This window comes from Camelus bactrianus, chromosome 10 (genome assembly GCF_048773025.1).
Source record: "Camelus bactrianus isolate YW-2024 breed Bactrian camel chromosome 10, ASM4877302v1, whole genome shotgun sequence".
Taxonomy (NCBI): Eukaryota; Metazoa; Chordata; class Mammalia; order Artiodactyla; family Camelidae; genus Camelus; species Camelus bactrianus.
In genome coordinates this window covers 52,192,630-52,219,459 of record NC_133548.1, presented here as the reverse complement: position 1 = coordinate 52,219,459, position 26,830 = coordinate 52,192,630, and the positions used below count along the sequence as shown (strand labels likewise).

Sequence of the window (26,830 nt, the reverse complement as noted above, 5' to 3'; positions counted from 1 at the left end):
AGGCCACCTGCCTGACTGCCTCAGCACCCCCTTCACTCTGCCTGTGCAGGCTTAGTTCCATGACGAGCAATGACATTTGGGTAATTAGAAGGGGAGAGGAGCCGTGCCATGAAGCCTTTCCCTTCTCAAGAATCTAGGGTCTTGGCCCAAGCTTTCAAACAGCTGTTGAATGTCCAGGCAGCAAAAGAACTGAGTGTCCTTGAGAAATGTGGGGAGAGGGTGCCTCTCCCCGTAACACGCATCACAGAACAGGTTATAAAACAAGGTTCATTTATTCCCTCGTACAAAACGCAATGCCAGCGTAGCCCCTGTTCACCATCCTTCGGAGCCAGCCCTCCCCAGTGTTGACATGCGGCGTGGGCACACAGGAGCCCAAAGGCCCACAGATTTGGTGGGAGAAGGAGCTTCTCATCATAGGAAACGGGGCTGATCCAGACTCCAGGGGAATGGAGCCTCCTCCAGCTGCTATGGAGATGAACCCGCAGGAACTGGAAAAGAACAATCGGAAAATCCCCAAATGTAGGAGAATATACCTCCTCCCTTTATGGAGCATGTTACAGACTAGAACGAGCCTTTACACACTTTTCAGCAAAGCCATACAATAGTACTGTAACCTGAGTTCATTCACTCACTCAACAAACATTACCTGAATGTCTACTCTGCATTGGGTCCTGGGTCCTGGGGCTTCAGAGACAAATAAGACCCAGTCCCTGCCTGTCACAGTCTGGAGGGAGAGAGAAACAGCACACAGCTGCAATGCAGTAGGGTAGTTGCTGTGATCAAGGAGTATCCACTCATAATATCAGATGATACTATCAAGTACGTGGGTACCCTATGGGGACTGTGAGGTGGTCCCTGTCCCATGGGGCTTCCAGTCCAGCCAGGACGACATCCCATGGGTCATCATGGTTGGGAAGACAGCTAGCTGGGGAGACCAGACTGTTGAGGGAGCTTGGCCTTGGGTTCTCAACTGTGAAATGCAAGAATATCTTACTTCAGGATCATCTCAGTTTTGGGGGAGCCCAAGGAAAGGGGCAGGGGGTGCCCACTTTGCAAAGTGGCACAGATGAAACAATGGTAGGGGGTAGACTGTCCCCAGGTGCTGGCGGGGCAAGGCTGTCCTCACTGGCCCCTCTATCACTCTAGGTCTTGGCCAAAAGGGGACAGTTTTAGTGGAGGGAGAAACAGCAGGCTGTACAAGGCAACACAAGTGTGAGCCAGATTTAGCACTTGGCTGTCTTCAGTCCTGTCAGGCACACATTTCTTGGGCTCCTGATGTCTGCCAGGCACCACTTTCCTTTTAGAGAGGAGATAAAGACCAATGAACGTGTCCCAATCTTTCTCCCTCAGGAAGCCTCCAGTCATTTGGAAGAAATTGTTATCCAAACAACTAAATCTAATGGAGGCAGAATGAAATAAGTGTCTTTATTTCAGCCATGATGTGGGCCACAGCATCATCCCAAGTACATAAGTCAGGGTGGAGGGAGAAAACGTTAGCGTCTCACCGAGTGAGTGTTTTTGGCTGATGTGACTCGGGGACTTGGAGAAGGAATTAGCGGAGGCTAATGTCAAGTCACAGGACAGGAAGAGACAGAGAACACACTTCAGCTCCGTACCCATTACAGACAGGGAATCTGGAGGCCAGAGAGTGGACATATCAAAGTCACACAGAAGGTTGTTAACATGGCTGGAGTAGGACTCAAGACTCTTGAGCCATTCTGTGTGATCTTATGGGCCACCTCCTCCCAGTGATTTACCCTCCTCCTAGAAATGTGGTGGGAGTACTTACTCGAATTTAAGTAGACTACAGCAGTACCACAGAGCAGACCAGAGGATGGCAGTGGTAACTCGTATGTCACTTTACAGTTTGGAAAGCAGTTGCATGACCACCCAAGAACACTGGGAGGTTTGTGGTATTCTTATCCCCTGACTATCTCCTCCTGATGAGGAAGCTAGCTAGGGCTTAGTGAGCAGAAATATTTTGCCCGGGTCACACAGCTGGCAGGTGGCAGAAACTGCATAGTCCGTGAGGTCCAGCCATGTGAGAGCTTTTCAGTGTGCCCAGACCTCAGGCTCACAGCTCCATCATAAACTCAACCGTGCCTCTTCAAGTTATCTGAGAACTTCTGGTTTCTCTTCTTTCCCAGTTTGCTAGGCTTAAAGCAATCCTTGACAAATTAAACTTTAATTTCAAGCTTCGTTAAGAATGCTATTGCCATGATTTAGACAAAAAAAAAAGTCACAGTATGGCTAAGTTGGGTCTAGCTTTATGTTGGTTTCTGTGTTCACTTACGGTTGTTATCTTGAGTGAGTGATTCAGTTTCTCTAAGCCTCAGTTCATTACCTGCAAATGTCAGTTCTCTTTCTTCTGTGACTATACTGAATTTCGCTGTATAATAATATATTTTGGCTTTTTTCATCTCTTAGTTAAAATTTGTAATCCAAACTGTTACAACCTAACCTCACTGCTAGAAGAAAAAAATTCAAATGCCCATAAAGGAAAACAATAGCCCTCATTCAGATAGCATCTCTAAGTGCCAGGCCCTCTGCTGGACCCTCTGTGTCCACAATCTCCAGCCCTTTAAACATACTTGCAGGGCAGAGATGTACATGCAGGGAAACCAAGGCTCACTGAGCTGAAGTGATATTCCCGAAGTCACACAGTGGGTCAGTGGGAAAGCTAGGATGAGAATGGAACCTGCCCCTTAAAAAAGGAAGCCAAAATCAAAAATCCACTGGAATTTAAGCAACCAGACTCCTTTTGATAAAGGACCTTTAAGCAACTTCAAGGTGTGTTCATCTCTTTAGACACTGTCAGTCCCATGAAGAACCCTCATGGATTGCAATACAGATAATTGATAGATGCAGCGTGGACGGAGAAATTTAAGGGAAACTAAGAGCAAAGCTCTCCGTCCTCCCTTTTCTGTCCATCTCCCATTGTTGGAATGGAGAGTTCACGTCAAAGCCATAGAATATGTTCGCCGTTCAGACTCTCTCTAAACCACGTTTCTTGTGATAAGAGACAGGAGAGAGACTGACCTTTAAAAATCCTGTGTTCTAAGGAGCAGATAAAGATTTTGCAAACCTTTTCAAAGAAGGCACAGAATGTATCGTAGCAAATGACAAAAACTTCTCCCAGATGCGTACAGACAGGGAGCCACATTCCACCCTCCACCCCCAGGGCAGCCCCAGATGCTGCTCTCAGTCTGCTGTCAAACAGTTCTGTGGCCAAACTGCACGACTGCGAGGTGAGGCCCGCTGGTGGGCTGTCGAGCCTGCAGAGAGCTGGATGGACTTGTTATACACTGCCCACAGGGCCATCAGTTTAAGGAACCGTGCTGACAACTCCAGTAAAGAGAGTTTACTAGTCCACGGGTTTCCCAGCTCTGCTCTCCTTTTGGCTGATGCTTGTCCTTCCTTCTGATCTCAGTTTAAGCATTACCTCTTCCAGGAAATGCTCCGGCCCCCAGCCTGTTAGGTTCCCACCTTTGGGCTTCCCCAGCCGCCACTGCTTCCTTCTTTCCCAGCAAACTGTTGTCTCTGTTTGACCCACCACACCGAATCCTTTGGAGGTGTTACTCTGTTTTCTTCCTGTCTGTCCAGTGCCTCGCACAGGGCCCATCAGCCACGTGATGGGTGCGGAAAGAAAAGGGCAGGCCCGTCCCCTGCACCTCCTTTCTGAGGAGAGGAATGAGCTCTTTCTGTGGGGAAAGGTTTCATCACACCCCAGAGCCCTTGATAGGCCCTGGGCAATGGATGGGAAGTTTGACATGGGATCCTCACATAATCAGTCATTCATTTTTTTTTTCATTCATTCAACAAATACGATGCTCACTGTGCACAGGGCACTAGGCTATGCATGTGGAATAAGAAATAATGGACTCAGTTCCTGCCCTCTGTGAAGGAAGTCAGGGATGTGAGAGCCAGGACGTCCAAAGCACTGATGGAGAAAGAAATGTAGACTGTGGTCTAGTGCCTGACAGCTGGACTTGGAGAAAGATAAGGGACCAGAGCCCGAACTCTGCCACTTCACTGGCAGTATGACTTTGGGTAAATCACCTAACCTGGCCCCAATGTCCTCATTTGTGGAGACTGAGAGGGCCAGCTGCATTGCCACCTTCCTTAGAACTCTTGTACACTCCTGTCACTTTCTGTGAAAGTTCCAGCTGGCTGGCCCCCAGGGGAGATGGGACAGGGGCATAGGGGCATAGAAAGGCCAGGACGTGGCTATCAGGCAGGTTAGCCCCAGAGGCTGCCCCATCCACCCCCACCTAATTGATGACAAGGACACTGATAGCAGAGAGGGAGGCGGTCACCCCAGATCCCATCACTCTCTGACGGCTGTTAAGATTACCACACGAAAAGGAAGCTACCGCTGGCCAGGACCACGACTGATGGCAGAGGACTTCACCCAGTCCTGTGCCTAGCACCTGTCTGTAGGGGGGTCTCTGGGAACAGCTGCTGGCGTGGGAAGGACACCAAGACTTCTTTCATTGAATTACTTACTTATTCCTCACAGCCCAGGAACCTTCTCACAGTCCTAAGAGGTTGGCATAATTTATTATGGTTTTACAGGAATAAATTGCATCCAGGACATGGGAAGGGATGTGCGCAGGGTCTCATGGCTAGAGAGTGACAGACTCAGTGCAGGAACCAGGTCTTCAGGCTTCTAGCCTGGATTTTTTTTCCTGCACACACCCCTCCCTCTCCATGGTCCGTTGACACTCACCAGCAGGTGGGTGCGAAGGAGGGTTGCAAGAGGGAATGGCATCACCTTCATCCCCAAGTGGGCAGTGCGTACATGGAACTGTCAGCGGAAGCCAGTGCTCTGTGCACCATGCAGTGTTTCAGCACCGAGGACCATGGGCATGAGGACTGCCCTGGAATATTCATCTAGTACTTCAGAGACCTGGCCCCTATTTCCCTTTTTTCCCCTTTCTCATGCCCTTCCTTCCTTTTTATTCATCTTTCTTTTTGATCTCCATTCTATCCTTTTTCTGGCCGTTACCTTCTCCCTTCCCTTTGCCCCCCACTCCCACCAGAGACAGCTGCTGGGTGTGGCGTCGCTGCCCCTCCCAGCCTCCGGGAGCCCCATGGCCTCATCTGCCACTTTCTTCCGCCCCCTTCACTCTCACCAGGTCAGGAGAGAGAGGAGGCCTTCAGAACTGTGAGGAAAAAGGAAATTTCTGGTTGGGGGAAATGTTACTTGCCAAAAGTTGGGATTTAGGGTTCAGGGCGGGTTACTGAAAGCTTGAAGGAAATAGAGGAAAATTTTCTCTGTTTTCCCCGTAGGTTTTTGTTTTTGTTTTTGCTGCTGTGACACCAAGGGTCTCTCAACGGTAACAGTAAATGTAGGACACATGGATGTTTTATAAGTCAACCAGCGTGCGTGTGACATGCAATTAAGTGAGGTCAGAAGTGCTTGGAAAAAATACTGTCTCCAAACTCACCAAAACCAGACACTCCCCAAAACCGTATCTTGACCCCAACATTTACTTTTCTGTCCCCAAAACAAACTTTTTCCTCTTAATATGACTGTTCTAAAACTTGTCATCTGTGGCTAAGGGACTGACACCGTGTGACTGACTGTGGAGCCCTACTGCAGGCCGCTGTATGCTGCGTCTGAAAACACAGGTGTTTGCACAGAAGCTGGTCTCAGAAACTGAGACTTTGATTAGAATTTTGTGGGCCTTACTCATTTTTAAAATATGTATCTCATTTAAACATGATGGCCTTTATTGGTGGATGGCCTTTATTTAGCCTGCGTTTACGAGTCAGCAAATATTTGCCTAGTGAATGACCTGGGAGCATCAGGTAGGGAGGTGGAGGCAGGCAGCATTTTGGGCCTGGCTGGATCCCACTTACCTGTGACCGATACAGTAATTCCACAGTCCCAGAGTCTCTCGTAAGAGCACTGTGGGTGTGATGTCCCCGTTTCAGAGAACCAATCTTCAAGTCCCCTGAGGTCTTTGCTTCCTTAACTCACTATGGCCACATTTATGTCATTTAGTTCTCCAAAGCCAGACAGGCTGCATCCAGAAAGGGCTGCCCTGAAACACGTGTAGAGGGAGGGGACCAGGGTAGCTCTGTTACCAGGATCCCTGTTCAAGGGGAGCACCTGGCCAGAAGCTAATAGTAACCAGTATCTGTCAAGCACTTACTTAGGTGCTGGTCATCGCGCTGAGTGCTCCACACCCATGCTCTCACCTAATCCTCCCAGCGTCTCTCTGGGTAGGTCTGGTTGTGCATGTTACAGATGGGTGGACTGAAGCTCAGAGCCTTTGCTGAGACTTTCATTTCTAGCAGAATGGCCAACTGGATCATCACAAAGGCCCTCTGAATACAAGGAACAACAATTTGTTTTTAAAATTCATTGCTGAATTTTTTTAATGAAGGAAATAAGGGTTACGGGGAGCCCCAGATTCCAGAGGCAAGGATGAAGCTGAAAGCTCACAGGAGACAGGGATCCTGAAATGACCCCCAGGAACTCATTGTGTGGCGAGGGAGACAGAGAAAGTCGAAGTTACAGTATAGAGGATGGGCGCCGTGTTGGAGACCGCCCAGGGCACTGGAAGAGCACAGAAGGGTAACATTTAGCAAGACTCATAAATTCATGTTTTCCATTTTAAAAATGGTTTCTAAAAGTCTCTTCAGGATCAGAGAACCTGAAAGAACTGAGTTCAAATTCCAAGTCAGCTTCCTTGCTGACTGACTGTGTGACCTTGACCAAATTCCTTTACCACTTTGAACCACTGGTTCCTTCTCTGTAACATGGGGGTGATGGGGACAACAGTGGCTACTTCATAGAGCTGGGGAGATTCAATGATACATGCCTTGAAAACATTCCTTGTAGAGCGTTTAGCACAATGCCTGGCCCTCAGTAAGTGGCAGCTGTCAGCATCATTATCATCATCATTTAATACAAAAATTAATAACAATAACCATCATTCCTAGCAAACCTTCCCCAGGATCAGAGAACAAGAAGCAGTTCTTCCATGGTGCCACAGAGCAGAGTGTTTATAAAGAGGTAAAAAGTCTGGTTTCCAGGGCCTGCTTTGGTGGTAAACAAGAGCAGGCAAGAGCTAATAAAATTTCAAATTAGCCATGACTTTTCATGGCCCTTCAATTGTGCTAGCTGATTTAATGGTCAGCGTCCCTGCTCGCTGGGATTGAATAATGGAGCATTTCTGTGGAGTTATGGATGCGGCAGCTGAATCTGTCACGCTAACATCAATAGCAAAATGCAAATAACCCTCAGCTCGGGCTGTAATTATGTGTTTAAGCAATGTCTGACGGGGCAGCACGAGAATGTGCGGTGGAGCCCGCCGACTGCCGGCGAAGACAGGTGCTTTGCTAGGCAGTGAGCTGGTGTCTCTGGGAGCCGGGGCGGGAGCCATGGTTAGGACCCGGGACGGAGCTGGAGTGAGGGGAGGCCTTTCCTCCACATCTCGGGATGACTGGCTGGGAGCAGACGAAGGACTCCCACTTTGGTGCTCACTTTGGCAGGCCATGTTCCAGGTTCAGGGTCAGGAAGAGGAACTGCCTCTTACTAAGTACTTACTATGTGTCAGGTACTCTGCTAGATTTGGGGACGTGTATTATGTTTTTCATTTATGTAAAAAATACTTATGTGACACTGACTTTTATGATCTACTTGTAAGAGGTGTGGGAAACTGGGGCCAGATTTGTTAAGCAACCTGCCCAAGGTCACACAGTAGCAGGTTTCAGAGCAAGAATTTGACCTCAGTCTGGCTCAGGAGCCCATACTGTTTACCACCATGGACCCCGACTGCTGCCTTCAGCCCCTCTGTCACGTCAGCCCGCTGTCCTCACAGAGGGCATATACCATGTAAGGTCTTGGATACCAGGCAGAAGTTGGGAGAGAAAGACAAGAGATTTTTGTCCTTAACTTATTAAGGAAAGAAAACTGGGTTTCGGGGAGGCCAAGTAGCTCGCCTGGGGCCACAGGACACCAAGGCTAGTAAGGAGGCTTAGGGATGCTGCCTGTGTGGGTGGGGCACCAGTCCAACCAATGCATATGCAGTGTTCTAGTGGGCAGTGTCTATGTTGTAAACCCCTGGAGACAGATGTGAAGGAGGTGTGTCAGTGATGGGGAGATGGGGGCTCAAAGAGGTTAAGTACAGGAACTCGTGCAGAGTCATTCTTAGGGCAGTTCTGGGACTTGAACTTGAGTCTCTGAGCCTCAGGATCCTCCCACCATCCCGCATTATTTAATTGAATCAAGATAATGGTTTCCTGCCTTTTATAGGCTGTCATTTGGTTTTGTCCCCTTGATTCATTTATTAACTAATTCATTCAATTCTCATTCATTGATTTATTTACCAGTTACGTTTTAAACACCTATACCAAGTGCTGGAGATACAACAGAGATAACCAGAGCAGAATCTGTGTCCCCAGGGTGGTGGGGAAATTTGCCCAAAGTCACAGAGCTGATAAGCCAGAGAGAAAGAATTCAACCCCACAGAGGAATACCCGTGCTTAGACTGTTCTCTGCCTACAAAGCAGACTGGAACCCTGAGCTTTCTCTGTCCCCCACTTTGGGCAGTATCCTCTAATCCCTGAGTTTGTTATCTATTTTAAGCTATTCTGTTGTGTTCCTGTAAAAGCACTTTGGGATAATGAGACCAAAAATTTGTGATCTGATGAAAATTTTTTTTTTTTTTTGCACTTTGGGATGCTGGAAGCTGTAATGTAATTTTCAGTCCTAAAGAATTTCACCTATGTGGTGAAGAGAATTCCCTGCTAATGGCAACTTGGTCAGTGATCTGAGACCATCCAGCAAGCTCAGAAAGCCCCTCTCACTGTAGACAGGGCCAGGTCTGCATACATTTACATCGCACCTGGGAGAGGTGCCTTCTCCAACACGGCCTCTCCCTCACCCCCAAAGCCAGGCGGTTGCCAGGTCTCACCGTTTTTACCTCTTCAGTGTCTCTCTGAACCATCCACTTCTCTCAGTCTCTACTGTACCTCACTAGTCTCAGGAACCATTGTTTTCCCCATATGTAACCTCAGCAACGCCCCCTCCGTGGCGCCTCCAGCTTCCACTTTGGGCCCCTTTAGTCCTCTCTCCTTGATACAGCAGGCGTTCTTTCAGCCCTGCAAGTCAGATGGAGTCACCCCCTGCTTAGCGCCTTTCACTAGCTCCCATTACCCGGAAGGTGAAATGCGAACTCCCCAGCCGGGCCCAGGAGTCCCAGCTGTCTGCTCCTCCCAGCCCCGGCAGCCTCCTCTTGTGCTGGTCCCCTCACCTTCTGAGCTCAGCACTTGAGTTTAGCCACTCAAAGGTTCAATGTGTTCTCTCACCTTTGGGCCTCCATATATGTAATTCCTTCTAGCTCTTTGAAAAAAACAATACTAACACGTCACACTGTCCACTGACCGACTTGTCTATCTCTCCTGCTGGACTAGTGGGCTGGGACCTAATCCGAAGCACCTGAATCTCCTTGGTGCCCAGCAGAGGCCTTGGCCTGTATCAGGCACTTAATCCTGTTTTTCAGTGAATTGAAAAGAGAGAAGTAAGTGCAGGTGCTGTGGAAAAACGTGGCTGATGGAACATAGCGATGTGAACTGTCGTGCTCTGTGCCCCCTGCAGATGGCTTGGTGGACTGCATGGACCCCGACTGCTGCCTCCAGCCCCTCTGTCACGCCAGCCCGCTGTGCCTGGGCTCCCCCGACCCTCTGGACATCATCCAGGAGACACAGGCCCCTGTGTCCCAGCAGAACCTGCACTCCTTCTACGACCGCATCAAGTTCCTCGTGGGCAGGGACAGCACACACGTCATCCCCGGGGAGAACCCCTTTGACAGAGGGTGAGTCCAGCTCTGGCCGTGACTCTCTGACAGGGAAATGGGTCAACTCCAGGGCCACATTTGGGTGCGTGGGGGTGGGAGGAGGCCAGGAGGGTGGGCACCAAAGGATGGAATGGCAGGGAGGCAGGGAAGCAGCCTCGAGTACCCACGTTTAGAAGACTGCTATCCGCGGCATTTGGAATTTTTATGAGCAAAGTTGTGTTGTTCTCACCGGGTGAAGATGGAGAGAGTGAGAAATCAAAGGTCCAAGGGGAATCATGGATCAATACCCACTTTGCAGTCAGCTCATACTGATCCTGTGGTCTCAAGATGAGCTGAAAAGCTCTGACACTGTTCACCGTTGGAGCTGACGTCCAGGAGACTCTGTTAGGCTGGGCAGGGTTGCCTCTGCTGGCGTCCCAGGTTACAAGCCCATGCGTCTTTCACAAGTTGTCGGCTGTGTCATCTGGTGGACAGTTTTTTACTGAGGTCTGTTCTGTGCCACATCCTGTGCTGGAATCAGAGATGAGACAAACACAGTTCCTGCCCATTGTCCACTAGGGGGACAAAAAATAGTTCCAGTGGGGTAGGCTAGAAATATGCCTGCAGGGCACTCTGGAAACAGGGAGAGGACATTCCTAGGTAGGGGGAAGGCTGAGACTTAAGAACTGAGTCTTAAAAATGAGAAATAGCTAGGCAAGGGAGAGAGAGGGTGTTCTGGGAGAGAGAACAGCCTGTGCAAAAACCCAGGGGCATGAAAAGGTACAGGAGCTCTCTGTTTGCTGCTCCCCACACCAGGGTCTATGAACTTGGTAAAGGTATCCAGGAAGGATGTATGATCATGTCTTTTGAATGTCTTCCAATGTAGAGATGCCTCACACACATAGAGCTTTCTCTGCAAGTCAGCCCAGTTCAATTCAGCAGTCACAGATTGTGTGCCTTCTATGTTCATGATTTTGGTGCCAGAGAATTCCTGCCCTGAGGGGGCGGTGGGGGTAGGGATGAGGGATGGGAATGATGAAAGACAGCCCCAGTTCTCTTTAAAGGGGAAATCAGCAGGGCTTCATTATGGGCTGGGTCTGAGGGATGCTGGAGAAAGGAGAGACCTTACTCGGGTGCCTAGTAGAGGATGGTAACTACCCCACGTTGGGGACCTGAGAGCAGGAGCAGGCTTGGGAACAAAGTGATGACCTCTGCCTTGAGCACAGCAAGGGCAAGGAAGGGACTCACCTCAGTAGAACAGCCAAGAGGAAATATCTCTAAAATGGGAGTGATGGTGACAACAGTGGCTACTTCATAGAGCTGAGAAGGTTCAATGACACATGCCTTGAAAACATTCCTTGTAAAGCCTTTAGCATAATACCTGGCCGTCAGTCAGGGGCAGCTATGAGTATCATCATCATCATTTAATACAAAATTAATAATGATAACAATCATTCCTGGCAAACCTTCCAAGCAGGACCAGAGAGCGGGAAGCAGTTCATAAACATTTCTGGAGCTCACATAGAGGTTAGGGCTGAGGACTTTGATTTGGGAGCCACCAACAAATAAGCAGGAGATGAAGCCACGAGCACACGAAAGTTTGCTGGAGGAGAACGTGTAAGGGGAGAGGAGCGGGGATGTAGAAAAGCACCCTGGGGAAGAGCTCTGGGAGGTGGTATTAGCGTCCCCAGAGAATACCTGGGAATCCCAGGAGGAGGCCTCGCTCCTGGGATGGACGTGCTGGATCTAAGACTCCAGGGCCCTCCTTTCCACTGCCCCAGCACTTCCTCACAAGGAGCGATAATGAGACAGGAAAAGTGAAGAACAGAGAATATTGAGAACCTCAGCGGTGAAGCAATCTTCCCACATTCATAGGCTAGTCAAGCGGCAGAGCCAGGAGCAGAAACAGACTGAGGAGAAACCTATTCATTTATCTTGGCCAGAAATGCTACTTTTGTCTCTGGGTAGGAAGCTTTCTGCTTTTTTATTCCATTGTGTGATTTTGTATGTATGCTCGTGGGCCTTTCCGTGGTGTTAGTTCTTTTAATCAAATGGAGATAGAAATATGACTCCCCAGATAGAAATATGACTCCAACCAAGGGGAATATTATTTGCTCAGCCTTTCTTTACTAGACCCTTTATGAGATCTGATAGAGCTCTGGCTGGTTGGCTATTAGGGGCTGTTCTGCTTAAGGGGTGCCCTTATCATGCCATCCTGATCAGGGCCAGCAGGGACCATGTCCCCTGCATGTCCTCTGGTCACTCACCAAGCCTGCTGTTTAGGCCATGCCACAAGTTAAGTGGCACCTGCTCAAGGATCTCAGTATTGTTTTCTCCCAGTCTGACTTGCCTAAAGGAGCCAGTCAAGTGGGGATCTTGAGAAACCGCTACTGGGAGAAATGGACGGCTCAGCAGAGAAGAGAGCACAGGCCTCAGAGTGAGGCCAACTTGTGGTTCAGATCCTGGCTCTGCCACTATTGGATACGTGGCTCTGGGGAAGTGGCCTGATACAGTGACTATGTGAATGTCTGTTAACCCTCTGAACAGAGTCCGCCAGGACAGGACTGCATCTTACTCATTGTAGCTCTTAGCAGTTGCTTGAGATAAATATGCATATGTATTGCCTTGAACGATGAAGAAATGGGAGGAAAGTAGGAGGGACGGAAGCATGGAGGGACAGAGGATGGATGGAGGATGGATGGACACATTATCTATTTTATTTAATTTGCTACTGAGGATTCAGAGTCCAGAGAGGTTAAATTATCTGTTAAAATCACATTACAGATTAGTAGCAGAAGCAGGAGTAGAAGTCAGCTCCCAGATCATTGTTTATATATCTGTCACCTTCAGTTAAATAACAGATGCTTGGAAAGCAAAGACCATTCATCTCTCCAAACCTGCCTTACTTAGGGAAGAGCCTGGAACGTAGTATTTTCTCTAAAATGGGTGGATAATGGAAGCTTCCAAATGTTACTGTAACAGTTCCTTTTCCCTAACATTTGCCTGAATCATTCTGCCCCTGCTCCTTGCTGATCTAGATTCAGAAGAAACAGCTATCTTTCACTACTAAGTATCACCCAGCAGACTTTTGTGTAAAACAGTCCCAGGTGACTGGAAACCTGGAAACACAAGGCAGCAGATGCTTTTCTCATTAGACTGCCTGCTTGGTATTCCGTTGTCTTGCTCTGCGCCGGGAATGCAGTTTTTACTTACACAGTGGGGATAAAGTGACATCGGTTACCAAGTTTGGGTTGTTGCTTTCTTTCCTCTCATGTGAAGAAATATGGTATAATTGAAAGTGCCCAGAGTTTGAATCTGGGCTTTACCAACTACTAGTTTAGTGTGGCCCCAGGGAAATGATTTAACTTGTGCATATATGCCTCCAATTATAAATTGGCAATCATAGTAACTACTTCACGAAAGCCACAATAAAAATGAATATGAAAAGGTATATAGGTATGTACATGTAAGACTGAAACACTATGCTGTACACCAGGAATTGACACAGCATTGTAAACTGACTATACTTCAATTAAAAACAAAAAACAAAAGTAAATCAAACTAAAAGGAAAAAAAAAATGATTACCTGAGATAAAGCACCTAACGCAGGGCTCGGTGCTTAGGCGATGAGTGAGTGGGGTGGCTCCTATGGCAGCAGCGTGGCCCAGTGAAAATCGCCAAGACCTGGATTTAAAGTCTCTTGCCTCCACTGAATAGCTGTGTGACCTTGGGAAAATTCCTCAACTTCTCTGAGCTCCAATGTCCTCCTCTGTCGGAGCAGGGTAATAATGTCTATTGTGCAGAGTGGCCATGAGAATTAAATGAAAAAACAAAAAGTTCAGGAGCGGGAGGGTATAGCTCAGTGGTCAAGTGCATGCTTAGCATGCACAAAGTCCTGGGTTCAATCCCCAGTACCTCTGTTAAATAATAAATAAAATACATACATACATACATACATACATCCCTAATTACCTACCCCCTCAAAAAATGTTTTAAAAGTGTTTTTTTTAACATTTTTTATTGATTTATAATCATTTTACAATGTTGTGTCAAATTCCAGTGTTCAGCACAATTTTTCAGTCATACATGGACATATACACACTCATTATCACATTTTTTTCTCTGTGAGCTACCATAAGATTTTGTGTATATTTCCCTGTGCTATACAGTATAATCTTGTTTATCTATCCTACAATTTTGAAATCCCAGTCTATCGCTTCCCACCCTCCGCCCCTCTGGCAACCACAAGTCTGTATTTTATGGCTATGAGTCTGTTTCTGTCCTGTATTTACCCTTTGTTTTTATTTGTTTGTTTGTTTTTGTTTTTGTTTTTGTTTTTTAGATTCCACATATGAGCGATCTCACATGGTATTTTTCTTTCTCTTTCTGGCTTACTTCACTTAGAATGACATTCTCCAGGAGCATCCATGTTGCTGCAAATGGCGTTATGTTGTCATTTTTTATGGCTGAGTAGTATTCCATTGTATAAATATACCACCTCTTCTTTTTCCAGTCACCTGTTGATGGACATTTAGGCTGTTTCCATGTTTTGGCTATTGTAAATAGTGCTGCTATGAACACTGGGGTGCAGGTGTCATCATGAAGTAGGGTTCCTTCTGGATACAAGCCCAGGAGTGGGATTCCTGGGTCGTACAGTAAGTCTATTCCTAGTCTTTTGAGGAATCTCCACACTGTTTTCCATAGTGGCTGCACCAGACTGCATTCCCACCAGCAGTGTAGGAGGGTTCCCCTCTCTCCACAGCCTCTCCAGCATTTGTCATCGGTGGATTTTTGAATGACGGCCATTCTGACTGGTGTGAGGTGATACCTCATTGTAGTTTTGATTTGCATTTCTCTGATAATTAGTGACACTGAGCATTTTTTCATGTGCCTTTTGATCATTTGTATGTCTTCCTTGGAGAATTGCTTGTTTAGGTCTTCTGCCCACTTTTGGATTGGGTTGTTTATTTTTTCTTATTGAGTCAAATGAGCTGCTTATATATTCTGGAGATCAAGCCTTTGTCGGTTTCATTTGCAAAAATTTTCTCCCATTCCTTAGGTTGTCTTCTTGTTTTACTTATGGTTTCCTTTGCTGTGCAGAAGCTTATAAGTTTCATTAGGTCCCATTTGTTTATTCTTGCTTTTATTTCTATTGCTTGAGTAGACTATTCTAGGAGAACATTTTTGAGATGTATGTCAGATAATGTTTTGCCTATGTTTTCCTCTAGGAGGTTTATTGTATCTTGTCTTATGTTTAAGTCTTTGATCCATATTGAGTTGACTTTTGTATATGGTGTAAGGGAGTGTTCTAGCTTCATTGTTTTACATGCTGCTGTCCAGTTTTCCCAACACCATTTGCTGAAGAGACTGTCTTTATTCCATTGTATATTCTTGCCTCCTTTGTCGAAGATTAGTTGACCAAAAATTTGTGGGTTCATTTCTGGGCTCTCTATTCTGTTCCATTGGTCTATATGTCTGCTTTTGTACCCATACCATGCTGTCTTGATGACTGTAGCGCTGTAGTATTGTCTAAGGTCTGGGAGAGTTATTCCTCCAGCCTCTTTCTTTCTCTTCAGTAATGCTTTGGCAATTCTAGGTCTTTGATGGTTCCATATGAATTTTATTATGATTTGTTCTAGTTCTGTGAAATATGTCCTGGGTAATTTGATAGGGATTGCATTAAATCTGTAGATTGCCTTGGGCAGTGTGACCATTTTAACAATATTGATTCTTCCAATCCAAGAGCATGGGATATCTTTCCACTTTTTAAAGTCTTCTTTAATTTCCTTCATCAATGGTTTATAGTTTTCTGTGTATAATTCTTTCACCTTCTTGGTTAGATTTATTCCCAGATATTTTATTACTTTGGGTGCTATTTTAAAGGGGATTGTTTCTTTACTTTCTTTTTCTGTTGATTCATCGTTAGTGTAAAGAAATGCAACTGATTTTTGAACGTCAATTTTGTAACCTGCTACCTTGCTGAATTCTTCAATCAGCTCTAGTAGTTTTTGTGTGGACCTTTTAGGGTTTTCTATATATAGTAACATATCGTCGGCATATAGTGACACTTTTACCTCTTCTTATCCAATTTGGATCCCTTTTATTTCTCTCTCTTGCCTGATTGCTGTGGCTAGGACTTCCAGGACTATGTTGAATAGGAGTGGTGATAGTGGGCATCCTTGTCTTGTCCCAGATTTTAGTGGGAAGCTTTTGAGTTTTTCACCGTTGAGTACTATGCTGGCTGTAGGTTTGTCATATATAGCTTTTATTATGTTGAGATATATTCCCTCTATACCCACTTTGGTGAGAGTTTTTATCATAAATGGGTGTTGAATTTTATCAAATGCTTTTTCTGCATCGATTGAGATGATCATGTGGTTTTTGTCCTTTCTCTTGTTGATGTGATAAAGTGTTTTTAAAAGTTCATAAAGTCTCAAACTAGTACACACTGCTTGCAGATTATATGATGACAGCGATGACGATGAACGTGACGATAGTGATGATGTTAGAAAGAGCTTCCAACTCCACCTCCTGGAGCAGGAGTGAAACTTGAGAGCAACCTGCCCTCCAGGGAAGTCCAGCAGAACCCCCCAGAGAGGAGCTGGGTTTAGACTGTTGAGTCCTTATTTGAGGAAGAGAAAGGGCAGTGCTCTGCCAGCCGGCTGTCAGCCGGGGTCCTTGTTAGGGAGGAATCCAGTGGCACTTCTCCAGAGGGTGGGGTTTCTAATGGGCAGGCCAGCCTGACTTGGTGCCTGTGTTTAACAATAGGTGGCCTGTGGGACAGAAAAACCCTGTATTTTCCTGCACCCCATATGCTGCGCCACAATTTATCTAGTCTGAATGGGAGTCCGTTTAACAGGCTCCGAGAAGCAGCCTGTCACCCCAAGACACAACAGTATTTCTGAGCCCAGCAAGGGGAGGTGGCTCCTCCTTCACTCAGTGGATTCCCAGCTGTGAGACTGACTCAAGGCGACCCAAGTATGAGGCCTGCTGGGACCATGGGAGGGAGAGGAATTGAAGGCCAGGTTGGGACTGACCGGAGCCTCCTTCTGTGGGGGAAGCCAGCCAGCCAGTCCTCCATGCCCTGGGCTCTCCCCAGGATACCTTTCCTGAGAGGCCCAACCACGGCAAGGACGAGGAGGCAGAGGTTCTCCCAGAGTTATATGAGAGGTTCCTGATGCTTCTGTGCAGCACCCCAGCTGGTGCAGAGGTCCTAGAGCAGGGGTGGCCCTCAGGGAAGGATGGCCAGCAGTTCTCTAGGATGTGAGGGACCCAGCCATGCAGAGCGGGCTCTGGGTTGGGCTGGGCTGGACTCCTTGGAGGCAAGCACAGAGCTAGACTCAGAGCTGAAGCAGAAGTCCTGCCAGATGGACTGAGAGTGAGGAAGGCCTCCCTCAGAGATCCTGTCTGGTTCTTCTGTGTCCCCAGAGCCCAGCACAGTGCCTGGCCCGGAGCAGGTGTTTAATTTCGGGTTACTGAAGACAGCAGCTCCCTCTGACATTCTGCCACTGCTGTGCTCAACTCCTCACACAGTGATCCAGGTGTGAATGACTTCAGCTGATCTACAGTAGGAGGGACAGAGCAGGCAGGGGAACCACCATCACCAGATTAGGTGGCTTGGATACCATCTTTCCCTCCTGGCTTGGATGCCTGGAGCCCTTCTGCCTGGTGGAACACCTGCCCCTCCCCTGGAATCGCAGAGAGAGTACAACACATGGTGTGTTGAGGCTTGAATGGGAGGGGAGGAGCCACTCAGGTCTGTCGGTGGAAGGATCCCCAGCAGGTCGTCTGTACAAGGAGGACAGATAACAGGACCCAGACTCTGGGGCTTGGGATCAGACAGCTGGGAAAGGGAGGGCAACTGAGACATTCCTCCTCCCAGAGCACTCCAGGCAGCTGCTTCCCTGTTGCACAGCTTTGGTCGTGCCTGTGCTCTTGGGAAGGACTGACCAGGTCGAAAGGACTGGACATAGGGCAGATAGATCACGCCGGTGAGTACCTGTGGATTGCCACTGCTGGGACAGGTTAGCAGATCATAGGAAGAGGAAGAACTACCGCCAAGTTATTTGAATACTGGTTCAGAATGTATTCAAAGACACTGTATTGATGACAGAAAGGTGATGACGCTGTCCAGTCTCTCTGGGCCCCTCTAGACCACGTAGGTTGTCAGCTCACTCGGGCAAGTCAGTGGGTGTGGACAGGTCGCTATGAAAGTCAGCGAACAGGACACAGTGAGGCCAAAGAGAAAAGACTTCAGGAGTCAAGGGACTGTGGAAAAAGGAGAAACTGACAGAGCATTCATCCCACGGGAGGTAGAAGGTTGTGTCACATACAGCGGGTCAGATCCCGTGGAGAGGAGAGAATGGGGAGACGCAGAGAGAGACAGAACTGCCCACAGAAGTCGAGCTCTGTTTGGTAAATACTGACCAGCACCTATGTTGCACTAGGCCTGCAAGGAGATGTGCATCTACTGTCCTGTTACACTGGGGCCTCTGTGTGTGTCCAGTGCCTTGTTAGTCATCAAACCACTCGTGCCTGGCAGAGGGCTTGGCACAGGCTGAACCGCAATGAGTGGTGGATGAATCAGTGAGTCAGCCCATCAGCTACTGCTGAGTGCCTGAAGAGAGCAGAGGGAAGGTGCTTGGAGAGTTCAAAGGCGGGCCCAATACACCCCCTGCCAGTCTGGGTCCCTGAGCTCCCCTGCACTGGGGCTGCCTCTGACCCTTCTTTGTTTCTCGAGCACTGGGCAGAGGGCCTGGCTCAGAGTGGAGGACAGCAGGAAGTGTTTGGTTTTGAAAATGAATGAGCAAACAAACCAATGAACTAATGAATGAAGACATCTGGCAGGAGATGGCCTTTGACCTGAGACAAAGATTTCAGTGACTAGGGTTGGCCATTAAAACATGATTTATCCCACGTCAGATCACATCATGAAATCAATGTGGTGGGGTGAAACTGATTTTTAAGAAGTAAATTTAAATGGAATGGGGTACAATGAAACGGAAAATATCAGTGCAACACTGTAAAAGGACATGTATTTTACAACATTTGTTTCGTGTGTGTGTATGTATACTACTGAATAAGCTATATTGCTTACTGTGGGTTTCAGTTGAACAGGATTTTAAAATGCATTCTAGACTGAGGAACCAGCACAACTTTCCATGATAATCCAAGGACAGAGAGAATTTTAATGTGGCTACAACATAATTATGGTTATAGTATTTTCCAAATCAAAAGTCAAGAGACCTGCTCTAACATTTGAAATCAAGAGGGTCTTAGGAAACCTAAGGTGTATGAATCTGGTGTGCAGAGGGGGCATGGAAAGGAAGAACAGAGGGGACTCTGAGTCAGAGGCCAAAAAGGTAGTTTGGGGCAGGAACTGAGAAAGATCTGCCCCTTGCATGTCCACTAACCAGATGTGAGCATTTCACCTCAGTTAGGGCTTAAAACTGCTATAACGTTTTGGCACATAACATTGATGGCACATAAGTCTTCAGAATTTCTCTCAGACCCTTTATAAAGGCACTGAGTTTCCAAGAATTTCAGAAGTAAGAATTTATGAGAGGAAAAAGAAATAATGGAAAGTGGGGAGGAAAAATCATGTATGCAGTATCATTTTGTCAGCCCACTGCAGATCTAAAGCCATGCACACAAGTGTCAGCAGCAGAGCAGTTCCAGAAATGTGTTTGCTTACCAGTCACCCCGCCCCAGGCCTTAGGCAGCCCTCAGAGAGACCGAACAGTAGAGACCATCTAATGGAGTTCAGATAAACACCAGCTTCCTGACAGCTGGCCTCGAAGCAAATTTATTATTGAATTATACTCCTACGTTTTCAGAACAAGCTGAGCTGACAGGCTACCCCATCAGTTTAAAAAAAGGTGGGGAGCAGGGAGGGCTGGAGAAAGACAATGATAAATTACCCTGAAGGAAGATAGAAGAAGGTAAAGATACTGTTTCCTCCAAAATGTCAGCCATTATATATTATTCATGTTGGTTTAAAAAAAATCCCTCCCCACGTTGAAATGAATGTTTATGATGATAAAGCAACTAGGTGAATTTGATTCAGGATGCAGGCAGCAACTTCTCACATCATCCTGATGAGCAGCTAACAACTCCTCTGCCACTTGATCATCCCTTTATTGATTCCAAAACCAAATTACGATCTCTGTTTGCTTTGGAGTCTGAGCTTTTTCCTCGCTGTCCATCATAGGAAGCATTAGCAGGCGAAGCTGCACGGACGCGGGAACCACTCGGGGCTGAGAGGGAGAGGGCCTGCGTTCAAGCCCCTGGGAGCGTGAGAGCAAGGAACCTTGAGCAAGCGAGGCTCAGTTTCCTCCTCCGGAATGTGGGGTTCCTAAGTCCCCACCCCACAGGTTGTCTGGAGGATTCAATGAGATGAAACCCAGTGGCTGGTGCATAGCACACATGCAGTAACAACACTGAAGATTTACCAAGGCTGTTCTATGTGTTGAACATTGTTCAAAATGCTTTGTAAGTTTCACGAGCAGTAACACCTTTACATCTGCCCCAAAACCATATGCCACGGGGAATCCATGGCATATGGATCCAAAAAAATCCTTCTTTTATAGACAGGAAACTGAGGCACAAAGAAGTTGAGGAACCTGGCCCAGGACATAGGGCTTGTGAGTGGCAGAACCAGCATTTGAAACCAAGCCAACTGGCCTCAGAGCCCACATGCTGAGCCTCTGTTCTTCTCTGCCACGTCTTTTATATTCCTATGTCAGCATCTTCAGCTTGGAGATCTCTACAACATGGTGCGGCTATGACTCTGCAACCCCAACTGGCTCTGACTTTCCCTCTAATACCATACAGCACGATGAAAAGCTAACCTACAGTAAGTCTTAGTGCTTCAGAGCACGGCCTCAGGGGCAGGTAGCTAGGCTTGAATTTGAGCCCCACCCTTTGCCAGCTGTGTGACCTGGGATAAGTTGCTTCATCACTCTGTGCCTCACTTTCCTCATCTGTCACATCATAATAACTGCTACCTTGTGAGGATGTCTGAGGATTAAAGGAGATATAAAACACTTATGTGTCAGAGCAGTAAGCACGAGATAAGCGTGAGTAGCCATTATCACTTAGAGCAAGAGTTAGTGTTAGTACTGGCAGTGGCATTTGTATTCGTATAGGTTTTAGTGTCACCATGAGAACTGGGAGAAAAATGAGAATCTTAGCCTGAAGCTTTAATGGGTTATATAACCAATGCTTGTGTCCTAGTGCCAAGGCAGGCAGAGGTGAATGGACCTTTGAGATCGTCAGTCCTTTGCGGTAGAAAGGGAAACTTTGAGGCCAGAGAAAGGTCTTGGCTGAGCAAGGTAGTAGCAGAGTCTGAGTCCTGGAGAAACTTGAGTCCTAAGTCAGGCTCTTTCAAACAGAATTCTAGTGTCTGTAAGTCAGGGACTCTCTGCACCCAACGCTGATACATTTCAAGCAATGAGAAGTTAAAATATTGGAAGGCCATGTATCACGTTACTAATATTGTCCTCAATGGAGAATATAAGATCAGGACTCTTCAAACGCCTTTGCGGCGAGTCTGACCAGCCCTCCAGTCCGATCTTGGAGGCATAAAGAGCTGGTTCTGAGTGAGCTCCACCATGAGGGGCTGTGATGAGGGGAGATGCTGCCTCCGGGCAGTGTTCTGGCAGAGGAGAGAGACCCATCTGCCCTCCTCTCCCACCTCTTGCTCTCACTACCACAGGGCCTTGTAACTACCCTGTCTAACCTGCAGGCCTCTAAACCAACCCCAATCAGAGGAGAAGGGCTTAGAGCAACCCCAGCTGCTCAGTCTCAAGTCCTCCTACTGTTCCTCTGCCTGACCTTCTACATGCCAGATCTGCAAAATGGGTTTCTATCCTGTCTCAGAATCCCAGCCTTGTTTTCTGTCCCTAAGTTCCTGACATAAGCAGCCTTGTAGCCCTGCCACCCGAGGACTCAAGCCCTGCCTTCTCTGGCTAGGCTCCCACCCGTGCCGCGTCTGGGTCTGGAGCTCCACCCCTTCTTGGCTTAGGAACCTGGGCATAATTACCTGGTAACAAATGGGATGTCCACATCCAGCTGCCCCTGGGAGCTCTCTCCCCATGCCTGTCCCCTGTCAGATCTTCCTCCCCTGCCCCTGGAAGGACTGTTTCCCTTGGTGCCACCCGTCTGTTTCTCTACACCTCAGGTCCGGCCTGCTGAGCTGGACTTTCCGTAGCCCCTTTCCAGGGAGAGAAGGACCTGTCCTGTGCTTGGACAGGGAGATAGGACATGCAGTCATGAAGTGAACTTGTCCACTGAGACTGTCTGGAGTCACATTTTTGCAGCGCTGCCTCGAGTTTTTCCAGCAGCACCAACTGTCTCCTGAGGAGTCCTCTTAGACACAGGCCTCCGGCTGCATAGCCCAGAGAACAGCCTGCCTAGACATGTTCACACATTCCCTGTCCCCAGGCACATGGTCAGTGATTCTGAGGCGTGTCCCCCAGTCACCCAGGATCAGGGCCTTGCTCTTCCAAAATGATCTCTCCTGGAGAGTCTCTCCCAGTCCTGCTTCTCCTTTGCCACAGCCGGTGGACTCACTTCCCTGGAAATGACAGTGCTGTGAACAGCCAAGAGCTCTGTTCTTGTGTGCACCTTTGTTGGCCAGTAGGAAATATTCCAGAGGATTCCTGTGGGAGGCGACTCAGCCCAAAGCATCAGTGTTCAGCAGCTGGGTCGCCCCTGGAATTGGATGATCAGAGCTGTGGCCTGCGAGCTCATGCTCCCTGAGTATCTGAAGTAGCTCAGCAGCCACAGAAAGTTAGGAGATCACAGAACCGTGGCTTCTGGGCTCTGCAGAAGATGCTAGTAGTTGCCCAGCCGTCTTGTCATCTGATGCCCCCAGGTGGTGTCAGGACACCATAGCAGACCTGTTGATGGAGGTCCCAGCCTCCATGGGTGATGGAGGGGAAACCACCCATCTCTAGGGATCACGTACCTCACCTGTAATTGAGGGGCTTGGACTCAGTCACCCAAAGGACCCTTCTAGTTAAACATTAAACTTCTTCTGTTAATCTGAAGAAGTATGAGGATTTCTTCTTTCCTCTCCCCAGACATACACAAAACAGTCCAAGAGGAAAAGGGTTTTTTTGTCACAAACTGAAGTACTTCCCTGTGATATTCATTCTACATGCCCAGCAAGTAATCTGAAAGCCTCTGTTGGAGTCTAAACTGAGCCCAATTCCAAATGGAAGAACAGAGTCAGGGTACCTGGGGAGGCCCTGGTGGTGCTTGATACTAATTGTAGGAATGTTTGTATGCCCTACTAGAATGACCTGGTAGGTAACTCCCCTTTTACCCCTCGCTAGCTTTACTTCTGGGGACAAGAGTTTTTTTTAAGTCAAATTATATTCATTCCAGAAGGTGAGTTCCTCATATATAGGGGTTGCATCTCATTTATTGTTATTTAGCTACTTAGAATACAATGGAAAATAAAACAGAAACTGCTGGTACTGTCCTCCTGTAGTTTCCATAAGTAAAGAAGAAAATGGATGAATAACTATCTTCCCCACTACCTAGCACTGTGTATAGCACATAGTAGGTGCTCAGTTAAAGTTCCAATAACCAAACCCTGTTCTCATTGATGGCCTCTGTCTATGTTTCTCTTCCCCTACCCTGTATATATCTTTTTTTTTTTTTTTTACTTTAGGCTATGTGACACAACTATATTCATGGTTTTTTCTGTCATCATCTTTTTCTAAAATTCATTTATGTGGTCTTCATTTATTTCTTTACTCAGCATTTACTGAATGCATACTAATAGATCTACTCCTGTGCTGAGCACTGGAGTTATGGAGATGAAAAGCACATAGTTGTTCCCATCAAAAAACTCACAGTCTAGAGAAGACAATGAGGTGTTTGTACAGATGAATACACTTTAGTGGGTAACTACATTGTGTTTTGTTCGCCAAAGGAGGGGATGACTTCTTTGTCCTGGGAAAATCAGGAAGAGCCTCAAGGAGAGGCAGAAGGTTTAAAGGAGAGACTAGTAGGAATGGGAAGGAAAGATATTTGAGGCAAATGAACCAATGCAGACAAGGGCAAGGAGGCATGGAAGTGCCAAGGCAAGGGTATGGGAAAGAATTTAACATGGCAGCAGCACAGGATGTGAGAATGGGAAAACAGGACGTGAGCCTGAAGAGACAGGCGGGGCCAGTCCTGAAGGTACTTACACGCCAAGCGAGAGAGTTTGGACTTTATCTGGACCCAGTGGGGTACAACAGAAAGTGACACGGATGGCACAGGGATACTGAAGATGTGGTAAAATAACAGTGGTAAAGTTTGGAGAGCTGGGGATCTTAGATTTGCAAGGTGCCGCAAGAGAAAATCTGGTTCAACTTCCTGATCTCCAATAAGTCAGGAACACTATTAAAAGTTAAGCGACTAGATCGAGTTCTGTTGGTTTTGGCCTAAGGTTATTGGAAAACAAACTTAGTAAATATAGGGAAGAGCTTTGAAATAAGCTATAAAGAATGAAGCACAAATAGAAGTTGGCTCTTTGACTGTAATAATATGTAGCATGTTAGAGTTCATTTCATAAAAAGAAATCACAGACACAAAGCATCGTAACTCCAGTGCCATACAGTGGTCCCAAGGTGGGTGCCCGATGTGGTCCACAAGGTACAGGATGAACATATTAGAACCTCTATCTATATTTACTTTTTATTTTAAAAAATAAGAGTGGATGTTTACTCGTATAAACTAGGTCTTCTCTGACTTGCTCCCTTGGTCCCAGTGGTAGTTGGTTACATGTCTGGACCAGCACAGGAGGTATTCTGAGGGAGATGGGGACCTACTCCTCGGAGAGCTTCATTGGTTTATTCTAGTATATTACAACATGACTGTAGGGGGTGTGTGTGGGTGTGTGTGTGCATATGTGTGTATGTAAAATCTGGTTTTAACCAAACTTACGTATAAAATGGGGTCTAGTGGCATAAAAAGATGTTTGCAAAGTAACTACCAATCAAAGATAGTATGGTACTATTGTGTTCAGTGCAAGCACAAGCAGACAGTCAAATGGCAGAGCTGCTACTTCTACTCCTTGTAAAAAAAAGTCTGTCCTTGTCCAAAGTCTGTCTCAACTCCACCATGAAGTTAAGAACAATAGTGGTCATTCTCATCAGATCTAAAGAATGGGTAACTAAGAGAGTCAAAATTTTTAAGAATCTAACAAAAAGTTAACCAAATGATTCAAAGTTACCAAGAAGACTAGCTGAAATATTCATTTGTGTCCATTAAACCTTGCCCCAAACGAATATTATGCTTTCCAATATTAGCTAATGATGATAGCACATGTGCACAATGTATTACTAAATATAAACACATCCATGGACCCGGCACAAAAATGTTTACAGAAAGGGTGTGGAATCGAAACGAGTTTTCAGAGCCCTGCTCTGATTATGTTCTGCTCAGCTTTTCCAGGCAGCTAAAGCAAACTGAGGTTCTTGGTTATTTCAGTGTGTACCTGTGTCAGATGGTAAGTGGTGTGAGAGGTGCAGTGACCTTCCTGAGTGCTCACGGATAATAAATGACGAGTCCTGAATTTGAATCCTGGCTCCAGTCACTCTTGCAAGGACGGGCAAGTCCATCCCCCGTCTAGACTCTGTTTTCTCAGCTCTACAATGAGAAACGTGAGAGAGATGATCAGGAAGGTCTCTTCTAACACATCAGGACTAGTGTGTTCCCAAGAATACGTATGTAGGTGGAAGACATCAGGCTAGAAAAGCTGGCTGAAGAGACAGAGGCAGAGCACTGACAGAGAGAGAACACAGCTTCAGAGCGGCCCATGTGGCCAGGCTGGACAGAAGATCTCAGGCGCTACAGAGTGGAGAGGGTCAGGCTTTGCTGGAGAACCCTTTAGATGGGGGCTGTTGGGCAGGTCGTGAGGTGGGGCTAAGATTCTTTCAAGAGGTAGGATAAAGTGCAGTAGATGCTGGAAAGATCCCCAGTCAGTCAGCACAAGTTGGCAGAGGAAAGTTTTAAGGGTTGGTACAAGTCAGGCATATAAATCTGTTTAAAGTATGTAATGCAAAAGAGTGATTTGCATAACCAGTAGTGGCACAGAGTAGCAAATACTTTCAAGCAGAAAAAGGCCAAAGTTACTTTCTGCCACCTAGATCCCAAATGGTTGTTCCAGTCTCCTGAACACCAGGGCCATATACTAACACAAAAAGTTGAAGCTGCAGTTTTTCTTCCTTCTCCTTCCTCTGTCTGCTTGTATAATACACATTGAAGAGCAAATCTGGCTTCACTTCTGGCATTCTTTTTTTTTTTAAGTTTTTGAAAATTTTAAATGAACAGATGAGAAGGCTATGGAACCAAAGAAGGAGGGCTGCCAGCTAAGGTGGGTGAGTCCTCCAAGGAAATGAACCGAGCCTTGGGATGCACCCTGGACTGACCAACTAGAGAGCCCCAGTCCCTCCAGTCCTCGGTTCGCTAGCCACATCCTTGTCAAAGTCAAGTAGCTCAGAGTTCTTTGATATCTCCCTCCCTTTCAGTTACAGAAACCCACCAGTTTTTTCATTCAGTAAACAATTTCTCAAGAGCTTACTCTGCACCATGCATTCAAATTCCAGGACAAACCCCTGTGTTGGCAGAGGTTTTCTTTCACCCGCTGAGAAATGAGCATCACCCATGCTCAGTGTTGGCAGTACAGCAGTGAGGGAGGTGTGGTCCCCATCATCAAGGAGCTTATGGTCCGCTGGGGGAGAAAGACTGCCCTCATGGTGTGATGGCACTCAGAGTCTTTGCAGAGACAGCTGAGGGGATGCGAGTGCAGGTGGATCCTGAGGCGGTTTTCAGGTGAACAGATGGAAGGTTCCATGTAGAGGGAACGATTCAGAAATCAGTACAGGCATTGCATGAGCTCCCTTTGGATTCTGAAGCCATGCGTAGAAGGGCTGCTTTGCTGGATTGAGTAGCACCAGGTTGAAACCATTATACATTCCACCTGACAGCTGATTGGGGGAAAACTTAAAGCCTGTGTGGGCAGATGAGCGAACCGAGGT

The 26,830-nt window shown here is 47.0% G+C and overlaps 1 protein-coding gene across 11 annotated transcripts in view; it reads left to right on the top strand.

Moving 5' to 3' along the window:
- TENM4 (teneurin transmembrane protein 4) overlaps nucleotides 1-26,830 on the top strand; it is a 743,689-nt gene that overhangs the window by 642,399 nt on the left and 74,460 nt on the right. For all 11 annotated transcript variants that reach the window (XR_012509759.1, XM_074372753.1, XM_074372746.1 and 8 more), the window contains one exon: nucleotides 9,614-9,830. Coding sequence is in view for 10 of the 11 variants with exons in the window: in XM_074372753.1 (XP_074228854.1) it covers nucleotides 9,614-9,830 (217 nt within the window). In the remaining variant the exon portion in view is untranslated. The remainder of the gene's footprint in view (nucleotides 1-9,613; nucleotides 9,831-26,830) is intronic.